Source organism: Triplophysa dalaica, chromosome 21 (genome assembly GCF_015846415.1).
Source record: "Triplophysa dalaica isolate WHDGS20190420 chromosome 21, ASM1584641v1, whole genome shotgun sequence".
Taxonomy (NCBI): domain Eukaryota; kingdom Metazoa; phylum Chordata; class Actinopteri; order Cypriniformes; family Nemacheilidae; genus Triplophysa; species Triplophysa dalaica.
The window spans coordinates 402,501-424,242 of record NC_079562.1 but is presented as its reverse complement, the minus strand read 5'-3'; the positions used below and the strand labels follow the sequence as shown (position 1 = coordinate 424,242).

Genomic DNA, 21,742 nt, shown 5'->3' with positions numbered 1-21,742 from the left:
CTCTGGCAGGCCCACGCGCCGGACTTTAATGAACTCATTTAAAAAGAAGCGCACGAGGTCTGAACTTGAGTGAGCGTGAGGTGAGACAGTCATGAGCAGACAGACGGCTCTGGATCAGATGTGTTAGACAGCTGCTGTCTGCGTGCTGGTGTATATATAGCACACAGGCATGAACACTATTCACACACACACACATATACACACACACACACTCAAACACAACTCCCTTATTCTTTATTCTTGTCTTTCAGTATAAACATCTAAACATTCTTAAATCAACACACACTTGAGGCACTTAATGACTTTAGATTAAAAAAAAAAAAAGATTGATAACAACTGAGCGAGTTTACAGAAATGTTACAATGTTACAAAAGGTTCTTCACACAGTAGTTTCCCAAAGAAGAATTTACTGAAAGATTCCTATAGAACCATTCTTTTTTTCCTTCTTTATAATCTAAATAACATTTTGTGACACAGAAAGTTTCTTCGTATGTTAAACATTTTTTTTTTTGTTATTATGACTTTACCAAAACAACCCAAATGCAGTTTGGGCAATAACAAATCAAAACAAAAATAAATAAAAAAGCAATTTACATTTTCATTGCAAACAAACTCTTCATTTTCAGATTTACTGTAGTAGGGTTTGTGCCAATAAAATTATATTATATTATTACAAATGTATCTGATTTCCTGAATATTCCTAGAGAAGATTAGGATTCTTTCTTGTTTGGTTTATCTCATTCATTGTTCACCTTCACTGTGTCAAAATTACACTTTAGACAATTTGATTCTTTTTTGTGTGTTTCTTAGGGGAAAATAACACATGTTTTGTTTTTGTTGAAAAATCTTCTTTGGACGTGCTGTGTTTTTCTGCATTTTGGACCATTACTGAGATCTTTGAATGAGAGATGCTTTGATTAATAATTCATGAGAAGTATGCTCTACTGATAAACAGACTTTGAGTTCCTTCAGGATCATACGTGTATGATGGATTGTGATGTGCTTTGAAGGTATTTGTGTTGAGTGATGCAGTCTGGAGCGTGTGTGCGTCTGGAGGGTCTCCTGGATTCTGAAGACCCCCGGCCGACATACACAAATGTAACAGATTGATACCGAATGAAAGCTGAGGACCACTGCTTTCACTTTCATCTGTAAACAGAAAAAAAGCATTTCGATGAATATCTTGAGAATGTGTTTTTGTATGCATGAACTCAATGGTATTATTCACATTAGTATAACTTCAGTTGGAGACACATAGTTAAATAACTCTTAAGTTACCACACTGACCTTGATGGTTTCAGTATGACAGATGTATAGTGTCCTATAGAAACATACACTAATGAGAGAGAGAGAGAGAGAGAGAGAGAGACATACATACACAAGTCCACCACAGTCTTGGCATTACTCTCACTACACTACAGTAAAATCATACTCAAATATTTTCTTGTGTCTCTTACACTTTTTGTCATATTTTTTATTTTATTATGTTTTTTCCCAAATATTCCAAATATTTGGGAGGCTCTTCTGGTTCTTTCTGTCACTTATTGTGGAGGAACTGATGCAATGATGTCGCTATCTCATATGCCCAGCCCTCATATCGCTATGCTACTGATGATTGGACCGACGCGACCACGTCCTTTCTCTCATTGGTGGATTCGTGTGTCAGTCAGAGCGCGCTACCGTTGCACATGGTGGAGGGAAGCCACGTTGACAACAATTAACGTTTTACCGCTTGAAACCTCGAGCAGAACAGAATCTTCCGTTCGTTGTGTCGTTGAAGGTGAGAAAACATTCATTTACTGTCATCAGATGTTTAACGAATGATGAAGAATACGACGATTATTCATTTAAAGTGACGCGACAATGTGACGTGTCAGTACGACTGTGAGTGATGCTGTAATCATGTCTAACATAAACCTGTAACAGTTTGACAATAACACAACACAACTGTGATTAACGTTACACTGTTGACACACATAATGTCAATATTCTATAAAATGAACTTTACTGGAGTGATAAACTGAAACACTAGTGTGCTTTAATCATTATAACGTAAATGTAAAAACAACACATTACACGTAGTCTGTATTTGTATACAGGATTAAAATCTTACAAATAAATACACATGCAATGTAATATATATTGTACATATTACACAACCTTGGCACAATGGTGTTGTAAACATCACATTTGTGTCTGTGTTTGTGAATATTTTGTAACTTGTGTGAGTGTGACGGCATACTTACATTATATTTCGTCATTTAGCAGACGCCGAAGCGACTTACAAGTTGGTACTTCTCATCAAAAGCTTGTTGATTGATTAGATGAATAATCATTCAGTGTGTGTGTTGTTGTGTTGTGCAGGTGTGACATCAGCACAATGAGTGTTGGGTTTATCGGAGCGGGTCAGCTGGCACACGCGCTGGTCAAAGGTTTCACAGCGGCCGGTAAGAGTCGTGTCGTACTGACCGTACTCACAGATGAACTTTAACCTCGTGAATCGTCAGCCGTGTGTTTACATTCAGCATACGAGAGCGAGGACTTAAGAAGTGTGTTTGTGTTTTTCAGGTGTGATCACTGCCGGTCGTATCACAGCCAGTGCTCCTGACATGGATCTGCCCACCGTCTCCGGTCTGAGGGTCTGTCACACTCAACACTGTCTCTGTGTGTGTCTGTGTGTGTGAGTGCGTGCCTGTGTGTGCCTGTGTGTGTCTGTCTGTGTCTGTGTGTGTCTGTGTCTGTCTGTGTGTGTCTGTGTGTGTCTGTGTGTGTCTGTGTCTGTCTGTGTCTGTCTGTGTCTGTCTGTGTGTGTGCATGCCTGTTTGTGTGCCTGTGTGTGTGTGCCTGTGTGTGTGCGCCTGTGTGCGTGTCTGTCAATGTGTGTGTATTTGACAGTTGTAACATCTTTTTTAATGGATTTCTTTAGAAAATGGGTGTCTATTTGACCACAAGTAACAAAGAAGCGGCGCACAAGAGTGACGTTCTGTTCCTGGCGGTCAAACCTCACATCATTCCCTTCGTTCTGGATGAAATCGGTCCAGATATTGAGGATCGGCATCTCATCGTCTCCTGTGCTGCCGGGGTCACCATCAGCTCTATTGAGAAGGTGAGAGATTCTGACATCACCAGTGAACATTACAGTTGTGTTTATGAGACAGAATGCCACGGCTGTGTTTTGAGTGTTATTTCTAAACTTTTTCTGTGGAACATACAAATCTATTTTCTATTTTATTTGGTGCATCTAAGCTTTGAGTCCCAAATGTAAAGAAAGTTCATGTGCTTTCATCTTTTTTTCATTATTATTGTTGTGTTTTCTTGAGCTGTGAGGTGGACACGTGTTTTCTGACAGGTCTTGATGAGAATCCGTTCATGTTCTCTCTCTCTCTCTCTTGTTCTTTCTCTCTCTGACTCTTTCATCATTATTGTGTGTCATGAGAGCACTTTGAGGTTGTGGATGTGTTAACACACAGTGTAGAGCAGTTGTTCTCTGACTGATGATGTTGTGTGTTTTCTGTAGAAACTGCTTCAGTATCGGACGGCACCGAAGGTGATGCGCTGTATGACCAACACTCCAGTGGTGGTGCGAGAGGGGGCGACGGTTTACGCCACAGGAACACATGCAGACGTGGAGGACGGCAAACTCCTGGAGCAGCTGATGGCCAGCGTGGGTTTCTGTACGGAGGTGGAGGAAGACCTCATCGATGCTGTGACAGGTCTCAGTGGTAGCGGACCGGCTTACGTGAGTGTGAATAAAGTTCCAGTCAGATGTAAATCTATCTTCAGTGGAACACAGCAGAAGATGTTTTGAGAAATGGTTTCGTGGAAGTCAGTGGAGTTCAGTGTTGTTCTTCCAAATATCTTCTTTTGTGTTCTGCAGAAGAGAGAAACTCAAACGGCTTTGACATGACTTGAGCGCCGTCATTGTGTCACTGTCCACCAGGATCTGAAGACACTTGATGTTTAATATATCATGTTGGGAGTGAGTGCGGGCTGAAAGGTGTGTTTATTTTACAGGCTTTCACAGCGCTCGATGCTCTCGCTGATGGTGGGGTGAAGATGGGGTTGCCACGGAGACTGGCACTGAGACTGGGAGCACAGGCGCTACTGGTATGAAACATGTTACTTCACAGACGTAGCGTCATGTTTTAATAAAGGTTCACGACGTGTGCTTGAACGTTTCATGAAAAGAAAGTTGTGATGATGTCAAATGTTGTGATGGACCTTAAGGTTCAAAAAACAGAATTATAATCTGGAGAGTTGTTTTAAAATGACACTCAGCATGTCTATGTCATTGTTTGTGCTACATGTCAGTCTATCTTTAAATACTTCAGCTGTTTTCAGAAACAGAGATAGAACTGTAAAGCTTGTGTTTTTGATCTTCCGTGATTTCTGCTCTTGTTTTGTTTTCAGGGTGCAGCTAAAATGCTTCTGGACTCAGAACAGCATCCGGGTCAGTTGAAAGATAACGTCTGTTCACCAGGGGGCGCCACCATCCACGCGCTTCACTTTCTGGAGAGCGGAGGGTTCCGCAGTCTCCTCATCAACGCCGTGGAAGCGTCCTGCATCCGAACCAAGTAAAACATTCACGTCATCAGCTCCTTCACCCATTGTGACATCACGTGTGTCATAAGGTGAAAGGTCGTGTGACATCTCATGTTTTGTGTTGTTTTTTTGTGCTCAGGGAGCTTCAGAGTCTGGCTGACCAGGAGAACATCTCACCTGCTGCCATCAAGAAGACGACGCTGGATCAGGTTCTGCAGCAGCCGGGCGTCTCCTCAACGTCTGTCAACACCAAGGGCAGAGTCAATCTGTTCAATAACAGAACTGGAGTCAAGAAGAACTAACACACATCGTCTCTCATCACCACAAAACACAAAATGATCCAGGAGTGAAGTCTATTCACAAACACACAGAGTGAACTGAAGTGCATTATGGGTCGTGTGTCTGCTTCTGTAGTTAGTTGATCTTCACAATGTAAACAGTTTCAAACCAGTTAAGTGTTAACACACACACACACACAACAGACCTGTTGAGTCAAACACAGTCTCAGGATCTCAGCGCACCAATGAACAGCTGCAGGAAGTGATGTCAGAATGACCTCAAGAACTCATATCGCTGTCATGTTTGAAAATGGTGCATCTTATGATATAAGACAGGAGTGTATAATGCACTTGTGTCTGTTTTTGCTTGATGTCCGTTCTGTTCATGGCTGAATTGTGTTTCCGCTGAGAAACAGTTTGTGTTTCATTAAAGCAAGAGTGAAGGATGAACGTGTTATTCACGACAAGAACAAATGAAGAGTTTGGTTCCAAAATGAGATCTCTTTTGAATTTTATTGTGCATTCCAGATAATATCATTCAAACTGTATTTGGTTTGTTTTGATTTAAGACATACTTACTCAACAAATACAGCTAACTAACACAAAATAACACAATTAAAACGTTTTTTTTTTTTAAACTGTGTTATCTAACAGCATCATCGTGACCTCCATTAGCACCAAACAAGGGTTTTCCCCTCCTGCTTCACAGTTAAATGATCTCAATCTGTTCTGGAGTCTCAATTCAAGCTGTAGGGTTATGAGTCAAATCATCATCACCATTATTTTGCTCAAAAGTTTAATCACGATTAGTAAACAGTTACTTTATCAGTTCAGAACTTTAGTTTTTACAGCATGTTTATAAGGTCTATACCTTACAGCTAATGAATATGTTATAATCTGCTGCCGTTTGCCGTTGCTCTCAAACCATCATCTAAACACTAAAATAAACATTCTGTGACCTTCGGAATGAAACCTTGCTAGTTTTTTTACAAATTTACCTTCATGTTTATCGGTGTGTTTTGCAAATAAGTATTTAAAAACGCTCTCCTACTTGTAAATCGCTTTGGATAAAGGCGTCTTCCAAATGAATAAACGTAAATGTGGTCAAAGGCAGTGAACAAAATGTTTTTTGGACACAAAGTATCACTCGTACATTGGTTTTGCCAAAACATTTGCTTTACAAATAGTGCAAGTATGTAATCAAACTCTCTCCCTCACACTCTCTCTCTCTCTCTCTCTCTCTCTCTTTCTCTCTCACCCTGTCTCTCAAGATTCAAAGGAGCTTTATTGGCATGATAAAAGAAAATGTACATTGCCAAAGCACAAGATTAAATATAAACATGCATAAATACAGATTAAGATAAAATATAAGATAGAATAAAATTAAAAGTCTATAAGTAAAAATCTATATATATACATCTCAATATAAACAGAAAAAGAGTTTTAATTAAAGTTCTCAATGAGGGTGACAGTGTCAGTTTGTGTGTGTTGTCCTGTCAGTGTTGTGTTGTGTTGTGCTGGTTGTTCTTTGGTCGTGGCAGGACTTGACATATCTTGCAGCAGGTTTGAGCTTCTTGACTTTTCTCCCAGTATGTATGAGATCTTGTCCTTTTGTTGAAACTGGTCAAAGTCTTTGTGTAAGTTTGTAAACTGGGGGAAGAATGTTTCTCTGATGTGTGTGTAGTTGGGACAGGAGAGGAGAAAGTGCAGCTCTGTTTCCACTTGATTGTGTGTGCAGTGTGGACACAGTCGCTCTTCTCTCGGTGTCCATGTGTGTCTGTGTCTGCCCGTCTCTACAGTGAGCTGGTGATCACTGAGTCTGTACATGCTCAACACTTTTCTTAGTTTAGGGTCTGATACGCTTGTGAGCTATTCTGACACTTTATATTCTCTCTTTAGTGACAGATAGCATTCCAGTTTACTTTACTGAGCTGTTGCTTCTGTCCAGTGTTGGAGATATTTCTCTTTTTGTCTTTTGATCATTTGGTTTAGTCTGGCTGGGGTTTGGCGTTGACTTGGGCATGTTTGGGGTTGTAGAGTTAGTTGTGAGATCAGTTGGATGAAGGGGTTTCTCTCTGGGCTCAGCTCTTGATGACTTAAGGCTTTGTGATGGAGTGTGTCTGTGTCGCTGTTCTTAAGGTGTGTGTAGAATTTTAAAGCTCTTTTTTGTATTTTAATGATTAGAGGATACAGTCCTAATTCTGCTCTGCAGGCGTTGTTTGGAGTTTTTCTCTGTACCCGTAGAATGTTTTTACAAATTTCTGTTTGCAGAATCTCTATTGGGTGTTTGTCCCATCTGCTGAACTCTTGGTGGGCGAGAGGACCCCAAACCTCACTTCCATACAGCGCGATTGGTTCTATAATTGATTGTATTATTTTCAGCCAGATTACGGTTGGGATGTCAATTTTAATATTCTTTTTGATTGCGTAAAAGGCTCTTCGTGCCTTGTCTCTCAGGTCATTCACAGCCTTGTTTAAGTTTCCGGTTTTACTAATGTTTATAGCGAGATATGTGTAGTTCTTGGTGTGTTCTAGGGGCACGTTGTTTAGTTTGAAACGGTGATGTTGGTTTTGGCTACTGGGCTTTTTTTGGAATATCATGACTCGAGTCTTCTTAAGGTTAACCGATAGGGCCCATGTTTGGCAGAAAGTGTGCAGGGTGTCCAGATGTTGCTGTAGACCCTCTTTTGTGGGTGACAGCAGCACCAGATCGTCTGCAAACAGGAGACATTTCACTTCGGTGTCTTGTAAGGTCGGGCCGGGTGCTGGTGACTGTTCTAGAGCTCCAGCTAGTTCATTGATGTAAATGTTAAATAGTGTAGGACTTAGACTACAGCCCTGTCTCACTCCACGACTCTGGGAGAGAAAGTCTGTGTGCTTGTTGCCAATTTTAACTGCAAGTGTGTTATTGGTGTATATTGATTTGATGATGTCGTAGGTTTTCCCTCCAATGCCGCATTGAATCAACTGAAGAAAAAGTCCCTCATGCCAGATTGAGTCAAAAGCTTTTTTGAAGTTAACAAAGCATGAGTAGAGCTTTCTTTTATTTTGGTTTGTTTCTTTGTCAATTAAGGTACGAAGAGTGTATATATGATCGGATGTGCAGTATTTGCTGTTTACACATATTCTGCAGTAATTATTAGGGTGGAATTTGTTTCCACTTTTATGGATTGGAGTTATGAGACCTTGGTTCCAGATTGTGGGAAATATACCTGTACTAAAGATGATATTAAACAGTTTGAGGATGGCGAGTGTAAGTTTTTGGTCTGCGTGTTTAATCATCTCGTTTAGGATACCGTCGATACCACTTGCTTTTTGGGATTTAAGTTTTGGTATATTTTGTTCTAGCTCAGCGAGTGTAATTGGATAGTCTAAAGGGTTTTGGTAATCTTTAATTGTTGACTCCAGAGTGCATAGTTTGTTGTGTAGGTTTGTTTGTTCATGGTTCTTGGTTATTTTACTATAGAGGTTTGAGAAGTGCTTTATCCATACGTCTCCGTTCTGAATGGGAAGATCTTCATGGTGGGGTTTGTTAAGTGTGTTCCAATGTTCCCAGAAGCGATTTGTTTCTAGAGATTGTTCAATTGCTTTTATCTGGTTTTGTGTATCTTGTTTCTTTTTCTTCCTTAGTGTGTCCTTATATTGTTTCACTTTTTCATGGTAGAGTTGGCGTGTGTTTACATTGTCAGCATCTCTGTGTTTCTGATTTGATAGAATTCTTACTTCTTTTCTAAGGTTTTTACACTCCTTATCAAACCATTTCTCATTTACAGGCTTTTTGTTTGGTTTTGTGTTAGTGGGTTTTAGGTCAGATAGGGTTGCAGATATTGTAAAAATTTGGTTAATCCTGTCTACTGCTAAATTTACACCTTCATTCTCTCTCTCTCTCTCTCTCTCTCTCTCTTTCTCTCTGTCTCTCTCACACACACTGCCTCTCTCAATCTCTCCGTCTGTCTCTCTCTTTCTCCCTCTCTCTGTGTTTCAGGATGAGCAGGATTAGTTCCAGAGTTGTGAGACGAAGACTGTTGTTGCTCTTGTGTTGTGTGTTCTCAGGTCCGCTGTTTATTTCTATGTATGATTGGAAGTCGAGGAGGCGCTGAAGAGGTCCATAATCCTCCTTTTATTCCAAAGGTAATTCCTGATAACTCCTCGCTCATGTTTCTGGAAACATACGGGATTCTTTCAGATATTCTCCAGTGGCTTTTGCCTGTTTGTGAATCATTTTTGTGACTTAAAATTACTTTTGAAAAATTACTTTTTCACTCAGTTTTCTTATAACTCGCCCTCGTGTCAAACACAGATCTTATATTCAGAGCGTTCAGAGAATGTCCATTGACACACTTTATACAATAGGAGGTCCTCACACATCCATCATTTGACTTGACAAAACTTTGAATTCAACAACTCTGAATTGAAGATTCAGTGATCCAGACGTCTGTTTAAAAGTCACTGATGTTCTCCTAAAAGGTGTTCAGTGAAGGAATGAGAGGTGTGTTCACACAGATATCATCGCCATACATCTGCAGCTGTGGACAGGAAGACAAACTGACCGCTGTGAATCATCACACTGACTTCCTCCTGTGGACCACCACAAACACACAAATCTACACATGACAGACACACACAGCTCTTTACTCTACAGTTCCGTTAAATGATTGTTTACTTATGTTATACCAATATTGTGTGTTAATGTGTCTTTAAGAGTCGCGCTGCCCGTTGCGTAGATCCTTCATGAATGAAGCCACGTGACCAAACATCATATGACGTCTGGGTCCAGCGCGAGAGGAGGAGGATCAACACGGTCACAAATTCGCCGACAACAGCAACAAACTCTCGCGGAATTCTGTCCGGTTTTCCGGGGACCGTCATCCGCTGCTCCAGACGCGTCGTGACGCCTCCGGTAAGCGCGCTCGCGTTTCAGAACGCGCTTGTTCGAGCGAGACGAGATCCGTCAGTTCTGCGATCTGTTTTGCTGAGTGTGCACGGCACTGTGTGTGTGCGCGTGCGTGTGAGGCTATTTATGTGCTTTTAATTGTTAAGAATTAGCTAATTTACTGTTATCAAGACTAACATTTAATTAAAAAATTGTCTTAAAAAGTAATCAAGTTATTATACACGTTTTCAATATAATTAGAAACAACTGGTTTAAAATAATTATAAAACATCGAAATAAACCCTATAACAGATAACTGTTTTATATTCATAAATGTTAGCTTTATGTTCATTAAGATTGTTATTCGTTATAAATTACTGTAGGCCCTAGTTACGTATTATTTTAACAAAATATGACAATTTGGATGAAAATACTATAATACTATAATAGTAGGCTACTATGCTCTGCTATTACAATATAATAATAATAAAGTGACATGCACCTGTGCCAGTTTACTGACACACTGTAAAGCTCTGGATGTTTTACTATTATATAAGTTTATAGTCGTTGCATTTTGACCAGTGTTTATGAATGCTCATGTGCGTTTCTGCGACGCTCGGCGACATGACGCCGGTGTGCGCGTTGAGCGGGACGCGCGTTTTAAAGGGCTCGCCTCGTGCTGAATCATCGCGATCGGGTCATTCCGCTCAAACACACACACACACACACACACACACACACACACACACACACACAGAAAGAGAGTGAGTGAGAGAGAGAGAGAGAGACAGAGAGAGAGAGAGAGAGAGTGAGAGAGCCATGATGACAGCGAGCAGACAAAGGGCTCATCGATACACACACTCGCACACTGATCTGTGATCAGTCACCCGGCGGCTGATTTCATCGGCTCTGATCGTCGCTTACGATATAAAAACATTTGCAGATATCGGTGTGATTCGAGAGAGAGAGAGAGAGAGAGAGAGAGAGAGCGAACGAGTGTGTATTGTAAAGCAGAGGTTAGACACACACACACACACGCGCGCGCGGATCTCCAGATCTGTAAATAATCGGAACCTGCTGGTTCATCAGAATCGTCTGCGCGGGACACGGATCGTCCGGGCTCGAGGTAACACGTTGCTATTTTTGTGCTTTTTAGACGAGAGTAGCGGAACATTTCCACAGGTTTACTAAACTACTGCGCTCTTACCACAGTGCGCTGATGCTGTCAGGTGGTAATGGCACTCTGATGAGTATTGTTCTAGTGAGTATTGATCATATGCATTTACTGACATTTATCTTGTACTCGTAGAGAGAGAAATTGATGGACATCAGAGTCGTTTCGAACCAGCGGCATTTTGGGTCATCGGCGCGCGCGCTCCGAGGCGCTGACTCGAAATGTTCTCTTGATGCTGTCTAGGTAGGGAGCGCGCTAAATTTGGAGATACGGCCAACAGTTTGAGTGAAGGACACGAAGGAAAAGTACCCAAAAGTCCCACGGTATAGTAATGGTAGACGCTTATAGGTGCATGTAGTATTTGCACGGGACTTCACAGAAAAACACGTCATTACTATAACGTCAGCGGCTAAAATCAAAATAAGACATTATACCACCGGTAAAAGCGCACATGTTTTCATGTCAGATTAATTCATCCTGCGGGTCATTTTTGTGATTTATGCACTTGATCTTCTTCTGGTAAATCGCTGCATATAACAGGCGGGATTAAATTCCGTTACCGCGCTCGCGGTGTTGTGAGGAAACGATCACATCAGCGATATTAACGGATGAGCGAGATGCTGATTCATCAATCGCTGATATTTGTTTGACGTGAGCCCGGGCACCGGGGAGTCATGGCAACACCGAACATCCACGGGCTCGAGACCGACGAGCTTTCGAGGCGCAGAGAGAGAGAGAGAGAGAGAGAGAGAGAGAGAGAGAGAGAGAGAGCGTCCAATCAATAACATCAGACCTGCGCGTTCACATCTATTCGTCATATTTTACCAAGGGAATCTAAAACTGAAGATTTACATTTAAAAATAAATATATTTTATAATATTCAACATGTTATCATTTATAAATGAGAATGTTATTTATTAATAATATATCCAGTTTCCCCAGTCACCTCTGCAACAAAAGCTTAAGATTTCACCACTAAATCATTTTAAACAATTTCTCTAATGTAATATAAATATCGCAGGCCTTGAGATGTAGATATTATGATGCATTTCGGTAACATTGAGACATGCTGACGCAAGCTTTACCATCCTTACTGTTTAATAAATGAGAAAATAATTGACCATCACTTGCAGTTATCACAGTGTGAATAAATTCAGAATTGTTTGTATGTTTGTTTATTTGTTTGTATTTTAATAATTCTTCGTATTTAATTTCTATAGTGATGGTATGTGATGGTATATGATGGTATGTGATTCTATAGTGATGGTATGTGATGGATATGATGGTATGTGATTCTAAAGTGATGCTATTTGATGGTATATGATGGTATGTAATTATATGGTGATGGTTTGTGATTATATCGTGATGGTATGTGATTCCATAGTGATGGTATGTGATTTTATAGTGATGGTATGTTATTCCATAGTGATGGTATGTGATGGTATATGATGGTATGTGATTCTAAAGTGATGCTATGTGATTCCATAGTGATTGTATGTTATTCCATAGTGATGGTATGTGATGGTATATGATGGTATGTGATTCTAAAGTGATGCTATGTGATTCAATAATGATGGTATGTGATTCTATAGTGATGCTATTTGATGGTATATGATGGTATGTAATTCTATGGTGATGGTTTGTGATTATATCGTGATGGTATGTGATTCCATAGTGATGGTATGTTATTCCATAGTGATGGTATGTGATTTAATAGTGATGGTATGTGATTTTATAGTGATGGTTTAGTGATTCCACAGTGATGGTATGTGATTTTATAGTGATGGTATGTTATTCCATAGTGATGGTATGTGATTTTATAGTGATGTTATGTTATTCCATACTGATGGTATGTGATTTTATAGTGATGGTATGTGATTTTATAGTGATGGTATGTGATGGTTTAGTGATTCCACAGTGATGGTATGTGATTTTATAGTGATGGTATGTGATTTTATAGTGATGGTTTGTGATTAAATAGTGATGGTATGTGATGGTTTAGTGATTCCATAGTGATGGTATGTGATTAAATAGTGATGGTATGTGATTAAATAGTGATGGTATGTGATGGTTTAGTGATTCCATATTGATGGTATGTGATGTGGTGTTTTGTTAGTGAGGTTTGTGTTTGATTTCCAGGGTAACCATGAAAGTGGTCGTTTAGACCCTTTTAAGAGTCTGTTTACATCATTAACCGGAAATCAGGCAATAAAAATTCCAGCTAATTGTGATAGTCGGGCAATTCAATTGTGATGTGCTGTGGTGAAAGAGTGTAATGTGATCAATTCTGTACTTGAAACGGAATGTTATTGAGCGCCGACCAACGCTTACGAGTGAAAACTGCTGATCATCGAGGAGAGAGAGAAATGAAAAGTGTTTCTTCTGTGAGAATGCTGAGACAACTGAAAAACAGATGTGTTTGTGTAATGCGACGTGTCTCCCTCAGGTTGATGTTGAATAAAGGTGTAAAAACACAGAGATGTTAAAGAGAGCGAGTAGGCCACTGAATGCTGTCCTTGCAGCTTTTTACAAATGCGAGACTTGCATCACCAAAAGAAATGCTATGGTTTGCATTTACAGTAAGTGTTTTGCAACAGATTGCAGTTTCTGTCTTCCTCTTTTTTACTAACAGGTAGTTTTTTCAGATGCTCTTCCTCTTATTCAGAGCCATGCGTCTCCACATACACACACTAGATATACAGCCTGTGTGTGTGTGTGTGAGCTTGTGTCTGTGTGTGTCTCTGTTTGTGTGTGTGTGTCTCTGTGTGTGTGTCTGAGTGTTTCTCTGTTTGTGTCTGTGTGTGTGTGTCTCTGTGTGTGTGTGTCTCTGTGTTTGTCTGTGTGTGTGTTTGTCTCTGTTTGTGCGTGTGTGTGTTTGTGTGTGCGCGTGTGTGTGTGTGTCTGTGTGTGTCTCTGTTTGTGTCTGTGTGTGTCTCTGTGTTTGTCTGTGTGTGTGTCTCTGTGTTTGTGTGTGCGTGTGTGTTTGAGTGTGTGTGTTTGTGTGTGTGTGTGTGTGTGTGTGTGTGTGTGTTTTTGTGTGTGTGTTTTTGTGTGTGTGTGGGTGTTTGTGTGTGTGTGTATGTGTGTTTGTGTGTGTGTTTTTGTGTGTGTGTGTTTGTGTGTGCGCGTGTGTGTGTGTGTCTGTGTGTGTCTCTGTTTGTGTCTGTGTGTGTCTCTGTGTTTGTCTGTGTGTGTGTCTCTGTGTTTGTGTGTGCGTGTGTGTTTGTGTGTGTGTGTTTGTGTGTGTGTGTTTGTGTGTGTGTGTGTGTGTGTGTGTTTTTGTGTGTGTGTGGGTGTTTGTGTGTGTTTGTGTGTGTGTGTGTATGTGTGTTTGTGTGTCTGTGTTTGTGTGTGTGTGTGTGTGTGTTTGTGTGTGTGTTTGTGTTTGTGTGTGAGTGTTTTTGTGTGTGTGTTTTTGTGTGTTTGTGTGTGTGTTTGTGTGTGTGTGTGTGTGTGTGTGTGTTTTTGTGTGTGTGTTTTTGTGTGTTTGTGTGTGTGTGTTTGTGTGTTTGTGTGTGTGTGTGTGTGTGTGTGTGTTTGTGTGTGTGTGTTTGTGTGTGAGTGTTTTTGTGTGTGTTGGTGTGTGTGTGTGTGTGTTGGTGTGTGCGTGTGTGTGTGTTTGTTGGATCCATCAGGACTTGATTTCTTATGGACAGTGTTCATGATGATCTGAATGAACTCTGAAGTCATTTCAGGTTTAACTCAGAGTCTGAAATTGTGTCTGTGAATAAATGAGAGTTTGTCTCTAAGGACAGGTGTCCTTCAGAAAACACACACTCTCTCTCTCTCTGTTCTTCTGTTTAATAAATATATAACTTGCCCAGTGTTATGAGGACAAATGAATGTTGTTCAGTATTCAGCCGGTGCTTAAGAAGAGTCTGAGATTTATAACCTGAAGTGATTGAATCACTCATCCGCCCCCCCACACACACCTGCACACGTTAACACACACTCATTCATGCACACGCTTGCACATAGAGCAGCAACAACTGTGTGAGTAAATGGCAGTTGTGTTTGGAGTATAAACGCACACACACACTGTAGTTCGAGGTTGATGAAACTTCAGGAAAGATGTTGAATGCAGTGTGTCTTCTGTGCCAGCTTTTGTACACACACACACACAAACTGTTCATTAACCCACTGTGTGTGTTCGTCTGATGACGGTTATTTAAGGTCATATGTGTGAGACCTCTAACATTACATTTATCTCAAACACAATTATTAACAAGATATCATAACAAAACCACCTAACTAGAATCCACTTTACCAGAATCTCTCTAGTCTGTTTGTAAATTTGTGTGTGTGTTGGGGGTGTGAGTCGGGGGCTCCATGGGATGTGTGTTTTTTTATGCCCTCTTTGAGCAAATGATGAAATACGCTGTAAGATACAAAACTCTCTCTCTCTTTCTCTCTCTCTCTCCCTCTCTCTCTCTCTGTCTCTCTCTGTCTCTCTCTCTCCCTCTCTCTCTCTCTCTCTCTCTCTCTCTCTCTCTCTGTCTCTCTCTGTCTCTCTCTGTCTCTCTCTCTCTCTCTCTCTCTCTCTCTCTCTCTCTCTCTGTCTCTCTCTCTCTCTCTCTCTCTCTTTTCTCTCTCTCTCCCTCTCTCAGAACAGTGGCATAGTTTTAAAGTCAGACACCAGAGGAATGTCATGCGAGTGTAATGCTCTTATTGTCTTATAACGTTCAGACTGTGAGACCTTTTGAAGAGGCAGATATGTGAATATTACAATAAATGGAGATGAAATATTGATTGATGTTAAAAGACATGAAACTATCACAGAAACAGAAGTCTTTCCCTTCAGAATGCCATCATTGACCAATCACAAGTGTTTCTGAGAGCCGTGTCATCAAGATTGTGTTTACACACAGCCCTGTTGAGTCAGACACAATGTTTGTTTGTATGTTAGTTGATTTTTTCTGAATGAACTTTCACACAACACATTTAATGATCCTGTTGAAAAGTTGACATCCTCTCAGTTCTTCTGGTGTTGATCTCCATCAGCGTCTGTACGTTTGGTGATCAGTGATTGGTGTAAATACTGCAGAAGGACTTCTGTACGTGTAAAACTTTTCTTGGAAGTGTATGTGCGGCTGGAGCATTATGTTGATTGGAGGGGTTGATGTTCTCGCTCTGCCTGCAGTCAGAAACGGGACGATGTCTTCTGGTTGCATCATCTCGCCTGCGCTATGCTGCAGTTTTTTCCCGCAGTGTGGAAGTGTTGCTCGCTCTTGCAATCTTCACACGCGCCCAAAATGAACCTCCGAACGAGTGAAATGAAATAAACGAAAAAAAGGAAAAAGTCGTCCGGCATTTTATGAGATTGAAGTGTTCAGGCCGCTGTAGATGGTCACAGAGTTACAGAGAAAGCGCTCCTCAAATGTTTAAGGTTGTGTGTTTTTGAAAGCTGACGGCATTAAAATCATAATGGCCATAAAACCCTGACGCTGACGCTGAAGATAAGGGCTCGAGCGATCACAGACAGAGAGAGTTCAGTAAAGTGTTGGGCGTCTCCTCATGTTCCACATAGAAATTCTGTGAATCATCAGTGTATCATGTTTGATGTGCACTTTTGTTCAGTCAAGATTCAAGATTCAAAGGAGCTTTATTGGCATGATAAAAGAAAATGTACATTGCCAAAGCACAAGATTAAATATAAACATGCAGAAATACAGATTAAGATCAAAAATAAGATAGAATAAAATTAAAAGTCTATAAGTAAAAATCTATATATATATACATCTCAATATAAACAGAAAAAGAGTTTAAATTAAAGTTCTCAATGAGGGTGATAGTGTCAGTTTGTGTGTGTTGTCCTGTCAGTGTTGTGTTGTGTTGTGCTGGTTGTTCTTTGGTCGTGGCAGGACTTGACATATCTTGCAGCAGGTTTGAGCTTCTTGACTTTTCTCCCAGTATGTATGAGATCTTGTCCTTTTGTTGAAACTGCTCAAAGTCTTTGTGTAAGTTTGTAAACTGGGGGAAGAATGTTTCTCTGATGTGTGTGTAGTTGGGACAGGAGAGGAGAAAGTGCAGCTCTGTTTCCACTTGATTGTGTGTGCAGTGTGGACACAGTCGCTCTTCTCTCGGTGTCCATGTGTGTCTGTGTCTGCCCGTCTCTACAGTGAGCTGGTGATCACTGAGTCTGTACATGCTCAACACTTTTCTTACTTTAGGGTCTGATACGCTTGTGAGCTATTCTGACACTTTATATTCTCTCTTTAGTGACAGATAGCATTCCAGTTTACTTTGCTGAGCTGTTGCTTCTGTCCAGTGTTTGACATATTTCTCTTTTTGTCTTTTCATCATTTGGTTTAGTCTGGCTGGGGTTTGGGGTTGACTTGGGCATGTTTGGGGTTGTAGAGTTAGTTGTGAGATCAGTTGGATGAAGGGGTTTCTCTCTGGGCTCAGCTCTTGATGACTTAAGGCTTTGTGATGGAGTGTGTCTGTGTCGCTGTTCTTAAGGTGTGTGTAGAATTTTAAAGCTCTTTTTTGTATTTTAATGATTAGAGGATACAGTCCTAATTCTGCTCTGCAGGCGTTGTTTGGAGTTTTTCTCTGTACCCGTAGAATGTTTTTACACATTTCTGTTTGCAGAATCTCTATTGGGTGTTTGTCCCATCTGCTGAACTCTTGGTGGGCGAGAGGACCCCAAACCTCACTTCCATACAGCGCGATTGGTTCTATAATTGATTGAATTATTTTCAGTCAGATTACAGTTGGGATGTCAATTTTAATATTCTTTTTGATGGCGTAAAAGGCTCTTCGTGCCTTGTCTCTCAGGTCATTCACAGCCTTGTTTAAGTTTCCGGTGTTACTAATGTTTATACCAAGATATGTGTAGTTCTTGGTGTGTTCTAGGGGCACGTTGTTTAGTTTGAAACGGTGATGTTGATTTTGGCTACTGGGCTTTTTTTGGAATATCATGACTCGAGTCTTCTTAAGGTTAACCGATAGGGCCCATGTTTGGCAGAAAGTGTGCAGGGTGTCCAGATGTTGCTGTAGACCCTCTTTTGTGGGTGACAGCAGCACCAGATCGTCTGCAAACAGGAGGCATTTCACTTCTCTCTCTCTCTCTCTCTCTCTCTCTCGTTTCCGGTGTGAGTGTGAGCGTGAGCGTGAACGTTTGGAGCGTCGTGAGTGTGGACCGTGTTTTTCTGAGTGAGTTTTTCTTTTTTTTCTCTCTCTCTCTTTTTTTTTCTCCCTTTTTGGTTTCACTTTTTATTTTTTGGGTTGTTTAGTTCGTTTGTTGGGGTCGCGTGGGGTTCTCCCCTCGCGTGGCCATGGCGGACTCACGAGTTGGTGTTCTAAAGAATCTCACGCGGCGTCACGGTGTTAAAGTGGCAGCCGCGGTGAGTGTTGAAGATAGTTGTTTGGCAATGGGTGAAGTTGTTGGCCACGACAGTATTGTGTCGGCATCTAAAATGAATAGTGCTGTTGTGGTTTTTTTGAAGTCAGTTGAAAAAGCAAACGAATTAGTGGAAAAGGGAATTGTCGTAAATAATCTCTTTACACCTGTTCTTCCGCTTTCAACACCCTCAAAAAAAGTCACTTTGTCTAATATCCCACCTTTTGTTTCTGATGATACACTGGTTAAGATTCTTTCCCGCTATGGAAAGCTGGTTTCACCTATCAAGAAAATCCTCATTGGTACTGCTTCACCACTGTTAAAGCATGTAGTTTCTTTTAGAAGATTTGCCTACATGATTTTGAAAGATAGTGAAGAACTTAACTTGACTTTTAACATTAAGGTTGACAACTTTGATTATGTTTTCTATGCCACAACGGATAAGATGAAGTGCTTTAATTGTGGTGGGGTAGGCCATCTGATTCGGAATTGCCCTAAAAGAAATAAAGAGGATAATGCATCAACTGATGGGCAAAACATGGAGGTTAGTCTAAACAGTGATGATGAGGAAAGGGTTGTAGCAAGGACTTCTAATGCTCCCATTTTGAGTGTAAAAAAGGTGACTGTTGTAGAGAATAATGGTAGTGTTTCTGAAGCTCAGGATGTAGTTTCTGATATCACTGAACCAGTAGTGTCTTTGCAGGAAGATGAGGTGAATGCTACTGCTATAGTGAGTGAAGGAGTCAGTGATATCATTACTGAATCACTTTTGACAAAGGATAAAAAGGACAATGTGAAGTGTCAAGTGTTCGAACTGTGTGACGATGCTGATCTAGAATCAGATACAACTGCGTTTAAAATTCCAGGTAAAAGGAAAGGTTCAAGTGAAGTTCAAAGTGTAAAACAGAAAAAAACAAATATTGTTGACGATGATGACGATGACAAGGAAGGGATGGAAAGTGGGAATGAATCTTCGGATTCAAATTTCAGTTTTTCTCAAAGAGCTTCATCCAGTCGTGATTATGAGGTTGAAGACATTAAAATATTCCTCAAAGCAACGAAAAATAAAAGAGGAGTACGTGTCTGTGAATACTTTCCAGACATCAAACAATTTGTTGACAAAACGAAGATGTTCATGGCGGAAAGCTTGTTCACAAATAAAGAAATTTATCGGTTAAAGAAAATTGTAAGAATTTTAAACCCTGATCTTGTAAATGATAATAGCTAAAAAGACAAACTTGATGCATGGGTTTCTAGTTTTGTTTTTATTAGCTTTTGTTTGTTTTTTATTTTCTTCTTTTCTTTTAAACATGAATGAAATTAATATTGCTTCCTTGAATATTAATGGAGCAAGAGATTTTAAGAAAAGAATGGGTATTTATGAATTTGTGAAACAAAATAAGTTAGATGTGGTGATGCTGCAAGAAACTCATAGTGATCTAAAAAATGCTTCTGATTGGGTTAGAGAGTGGGGTGGGCTTTCGTTTTTGAGTCATAATACTTCACTTAGTGGTGGAGTAGCCATTCTTTTTGCGAAAAGTTTTAACCCACATTCTTTTCAAGTAGAAGAAATAGTAAAAGGTAGACTTTTAAAAATAAGAGCAAATTATGACAAGAATGTTATTATTTTTATTTGTGTGTACTGTCCTGTCTCTGCAATAGAGAGAATGGTATTTTTAAATATATTGTGTTCTGTGTTACAAAAATGTAATCAAGAAGAGTTTTTGTTTTTGGGCGGAGATTTTAACTGCACTGAATCTAATCTAGATAGGAATCATTTAGAACCTCATATGCCTTCTAGAAATCGATTGATTCAATTTGTTAAGATGCATGAATTGTGTGATGTTTGGAGACGACAAAAGGGCATGCAAAAACAGTATACTTGGACTCATGCGCGTGATAGAATCATTTCTATGGCAAGATTAGACAGATTTTACATTTTCAAACACCATTATAATGTTATAAGGAACTGTCACATTGTACCTGTTAGTTTTTCTGACCATTGTATGGTCAAATGTTCAGTTTTTATAAATCTTTTAAAACCCCAAAGTGCGTATTGGCAATTTAACACTTCTTTATTAAGTGACAAACATTTTAAAGAATGTTTTAATTTTTTTTGGGAGGATTTTAAAAATAAGAAAGGGTTTTATAACTCTATACAACAATGGTGGGATGTAGGAAAAACCCAAATTAAACAGCTTTGTTTACAGTTTACTCGAAACATCACTACAGAGACTACTTTTAGGATGAGTGTCTTAGAGGCTGATATTTTAAAACTTCAAGAATTGGCAGAGTCTACTGGTACAAGAGGTTTCTTAGACTTACTTTTAGATAAAAGAACAAAATTAGCTGATCTACTTGGCTCTAGGACACAGGGGGCCTTGGTCAGGTCGAAGTTTCATAATGTGAATCAAATGGATGCCTCAACTAAATTCTTTTTTAATTTAGAAAAGAAGAATGGTCAAAGTAGAACCATTCATGCTTTAAGATCTGAATCTGGAACTCTTTTGACAGATCCTTCGGGTATTCGCCAGAGGGCAGTTGGGTTTTATGAGAATTTATATAAAAGTGAAGTTGCTGTAGAGCTAGAAAATGAGGGTGAGTTCTTTTTTGAGAACTTACCTCAGGTGCCTGAAAGCATCAACACTGGAATTTCTGGCCCTTTGAGTATGAGTGAACTACAGAAGGCACTTCAAGGGATGGTGTCTGGAAAGACACCAGGTATCGACGGTATACCAGTGGACTTTTACAAGTCTTTTTGGTCGACAATGGGAGAAGATCTCCTAGAAGTGTTGAACACCAGTCTGGCAAGGGGTAAATTGCCTCAAAGTTGCCGAAGAGCTGTGTTGACCCTCCTACCGAAAAAAGGAGATCTTGGAGATATAAAGTGTTGGCGTCCGGTTTCCTTGCTCTGCAGCGACTATAAGCTTTTATCTAAGATCTTAGCTAATAGACTGGCTAATGTAATGGATATTGTTATTCATCCTGATCAAACCTACTGTGTCCCAGGTAGATCGATATTTGACAATATCTCTTTTATTCGTGACTTTTTTGAAGTTTCCAAGATGCTAAACTTAAATTGTGGTTTTATTTCGTTAGATCAAGAGAAGGCTTTTGATCGGGTAGAACACTGTTTTTTATGGAAGGTTTTAAATGCTTTTGGTTTTAGTGGTAGTTTTATTAACTACATCAAAGTTCTTTATAATGATGTTGAGAGTATTTTAAAGGTAAATGGTGGTTTATGTACTCCTTTTACAGTTTTTAGAGGCATAAGGCAGGGCTGTGCATTATCTGGTATGTTATATTCTTTAGCAATTGAGCCTTTGCTAAATCAGATAAGGTGTAAGCTTAAAGGTGTTTCTTTACCAGAATGTAGGAATAGATTCACACTGTCGGCCTATGCAGATGACGTGACTGTATGTATCAATGGACAAAGTGATATTCAGGCTTTATTAAATTTGTTGAAAACTTTTAAAAAAATATCTTCTGCAAATATAAATTGGAAAAAAAGTGAAGCTTTTTTAATAGGTGAT

The 21,742-nt window shown here is 39.9% G+C and overlaps 2 protein-coding genes and 1 long non-coding RNA gene across 9 annotated transcripts in view; 2 read left to right on the top strand and 1 right to left on the bottom strand.

Moving 5' to 3' along the window:
• Positions 1-217: 217 nt before the first annotated feature.
• LOC130409909 (uncharacterized) lies at positions 218-2,362 on the bottom strand. The gene is made up of 2 exons (XR_008904942.1): positions 2,247-2,362; positions 218-1,321 (listed from the first exon to the last, which is right to left on the bottom strand). It is a non-coding gene; the product is annotated as an uncharacterized LOC130409909 (long non-coding RNA).
• pycr1b (pyrroline-5-carboxylate reductase 1b) lies at positions 1,314-5,933 on the top strand. Its single transcript, XM_056734110.1, has 8 exons — positions 1,314-1,780; positions 2,365-2,447; positions 2,569-2,639; positions 2,927-3,106; positions 3,518-3,739; positions 4,015-4,107; positions 4,411-4,574; positions 4,682-5,933. The coding sequence occupies exons 2-8, from the start codon at positions 2,381-2,383 to the stop codon at positions 4,842-4,844; spliced, it is 960 nt and encodes a 319-aa protein (XP_056590088.1). The 5' UTR covers positions 1,314-1,780; positions 2,365-2,380; the 3' UTR covers positions 4,845-5,933.
• Positions 5,934-6,359: 426 nt separating this feature from the next.
• Positions 6,360-21,742, top strand: part of mafgb (v-maf avian musculoaponeurotic fibrosarcoma oncogene homolog Gb) — a 31,743-nt gene continuing 16,360 nt past the window's right edge. Inside the window, exons 1-3 of one of the 7 annotated variants that reach the window (XM_056734115.1) lie at positions 6,360-6,383; positions 8,806-8,951; positions 9,324-9,720. The gene's annotated coding sequence lies outside the window, so the exon portion shown is untranslated. Of the gene's footprint in view, positions 6,384-6,522; positions 6,685-8,620; positions 8,952-9,287; positions 9,721-10,451; positions 10,820-10,845; positions 11,111-17,954; positions 18,023-21,742 lie in introns of those variants that run through there. The other 6 variants (XM_056734112.1, XM_056734114.1, XM_056734113.1 and 3 more) reach the window with 6 other exon arrangements.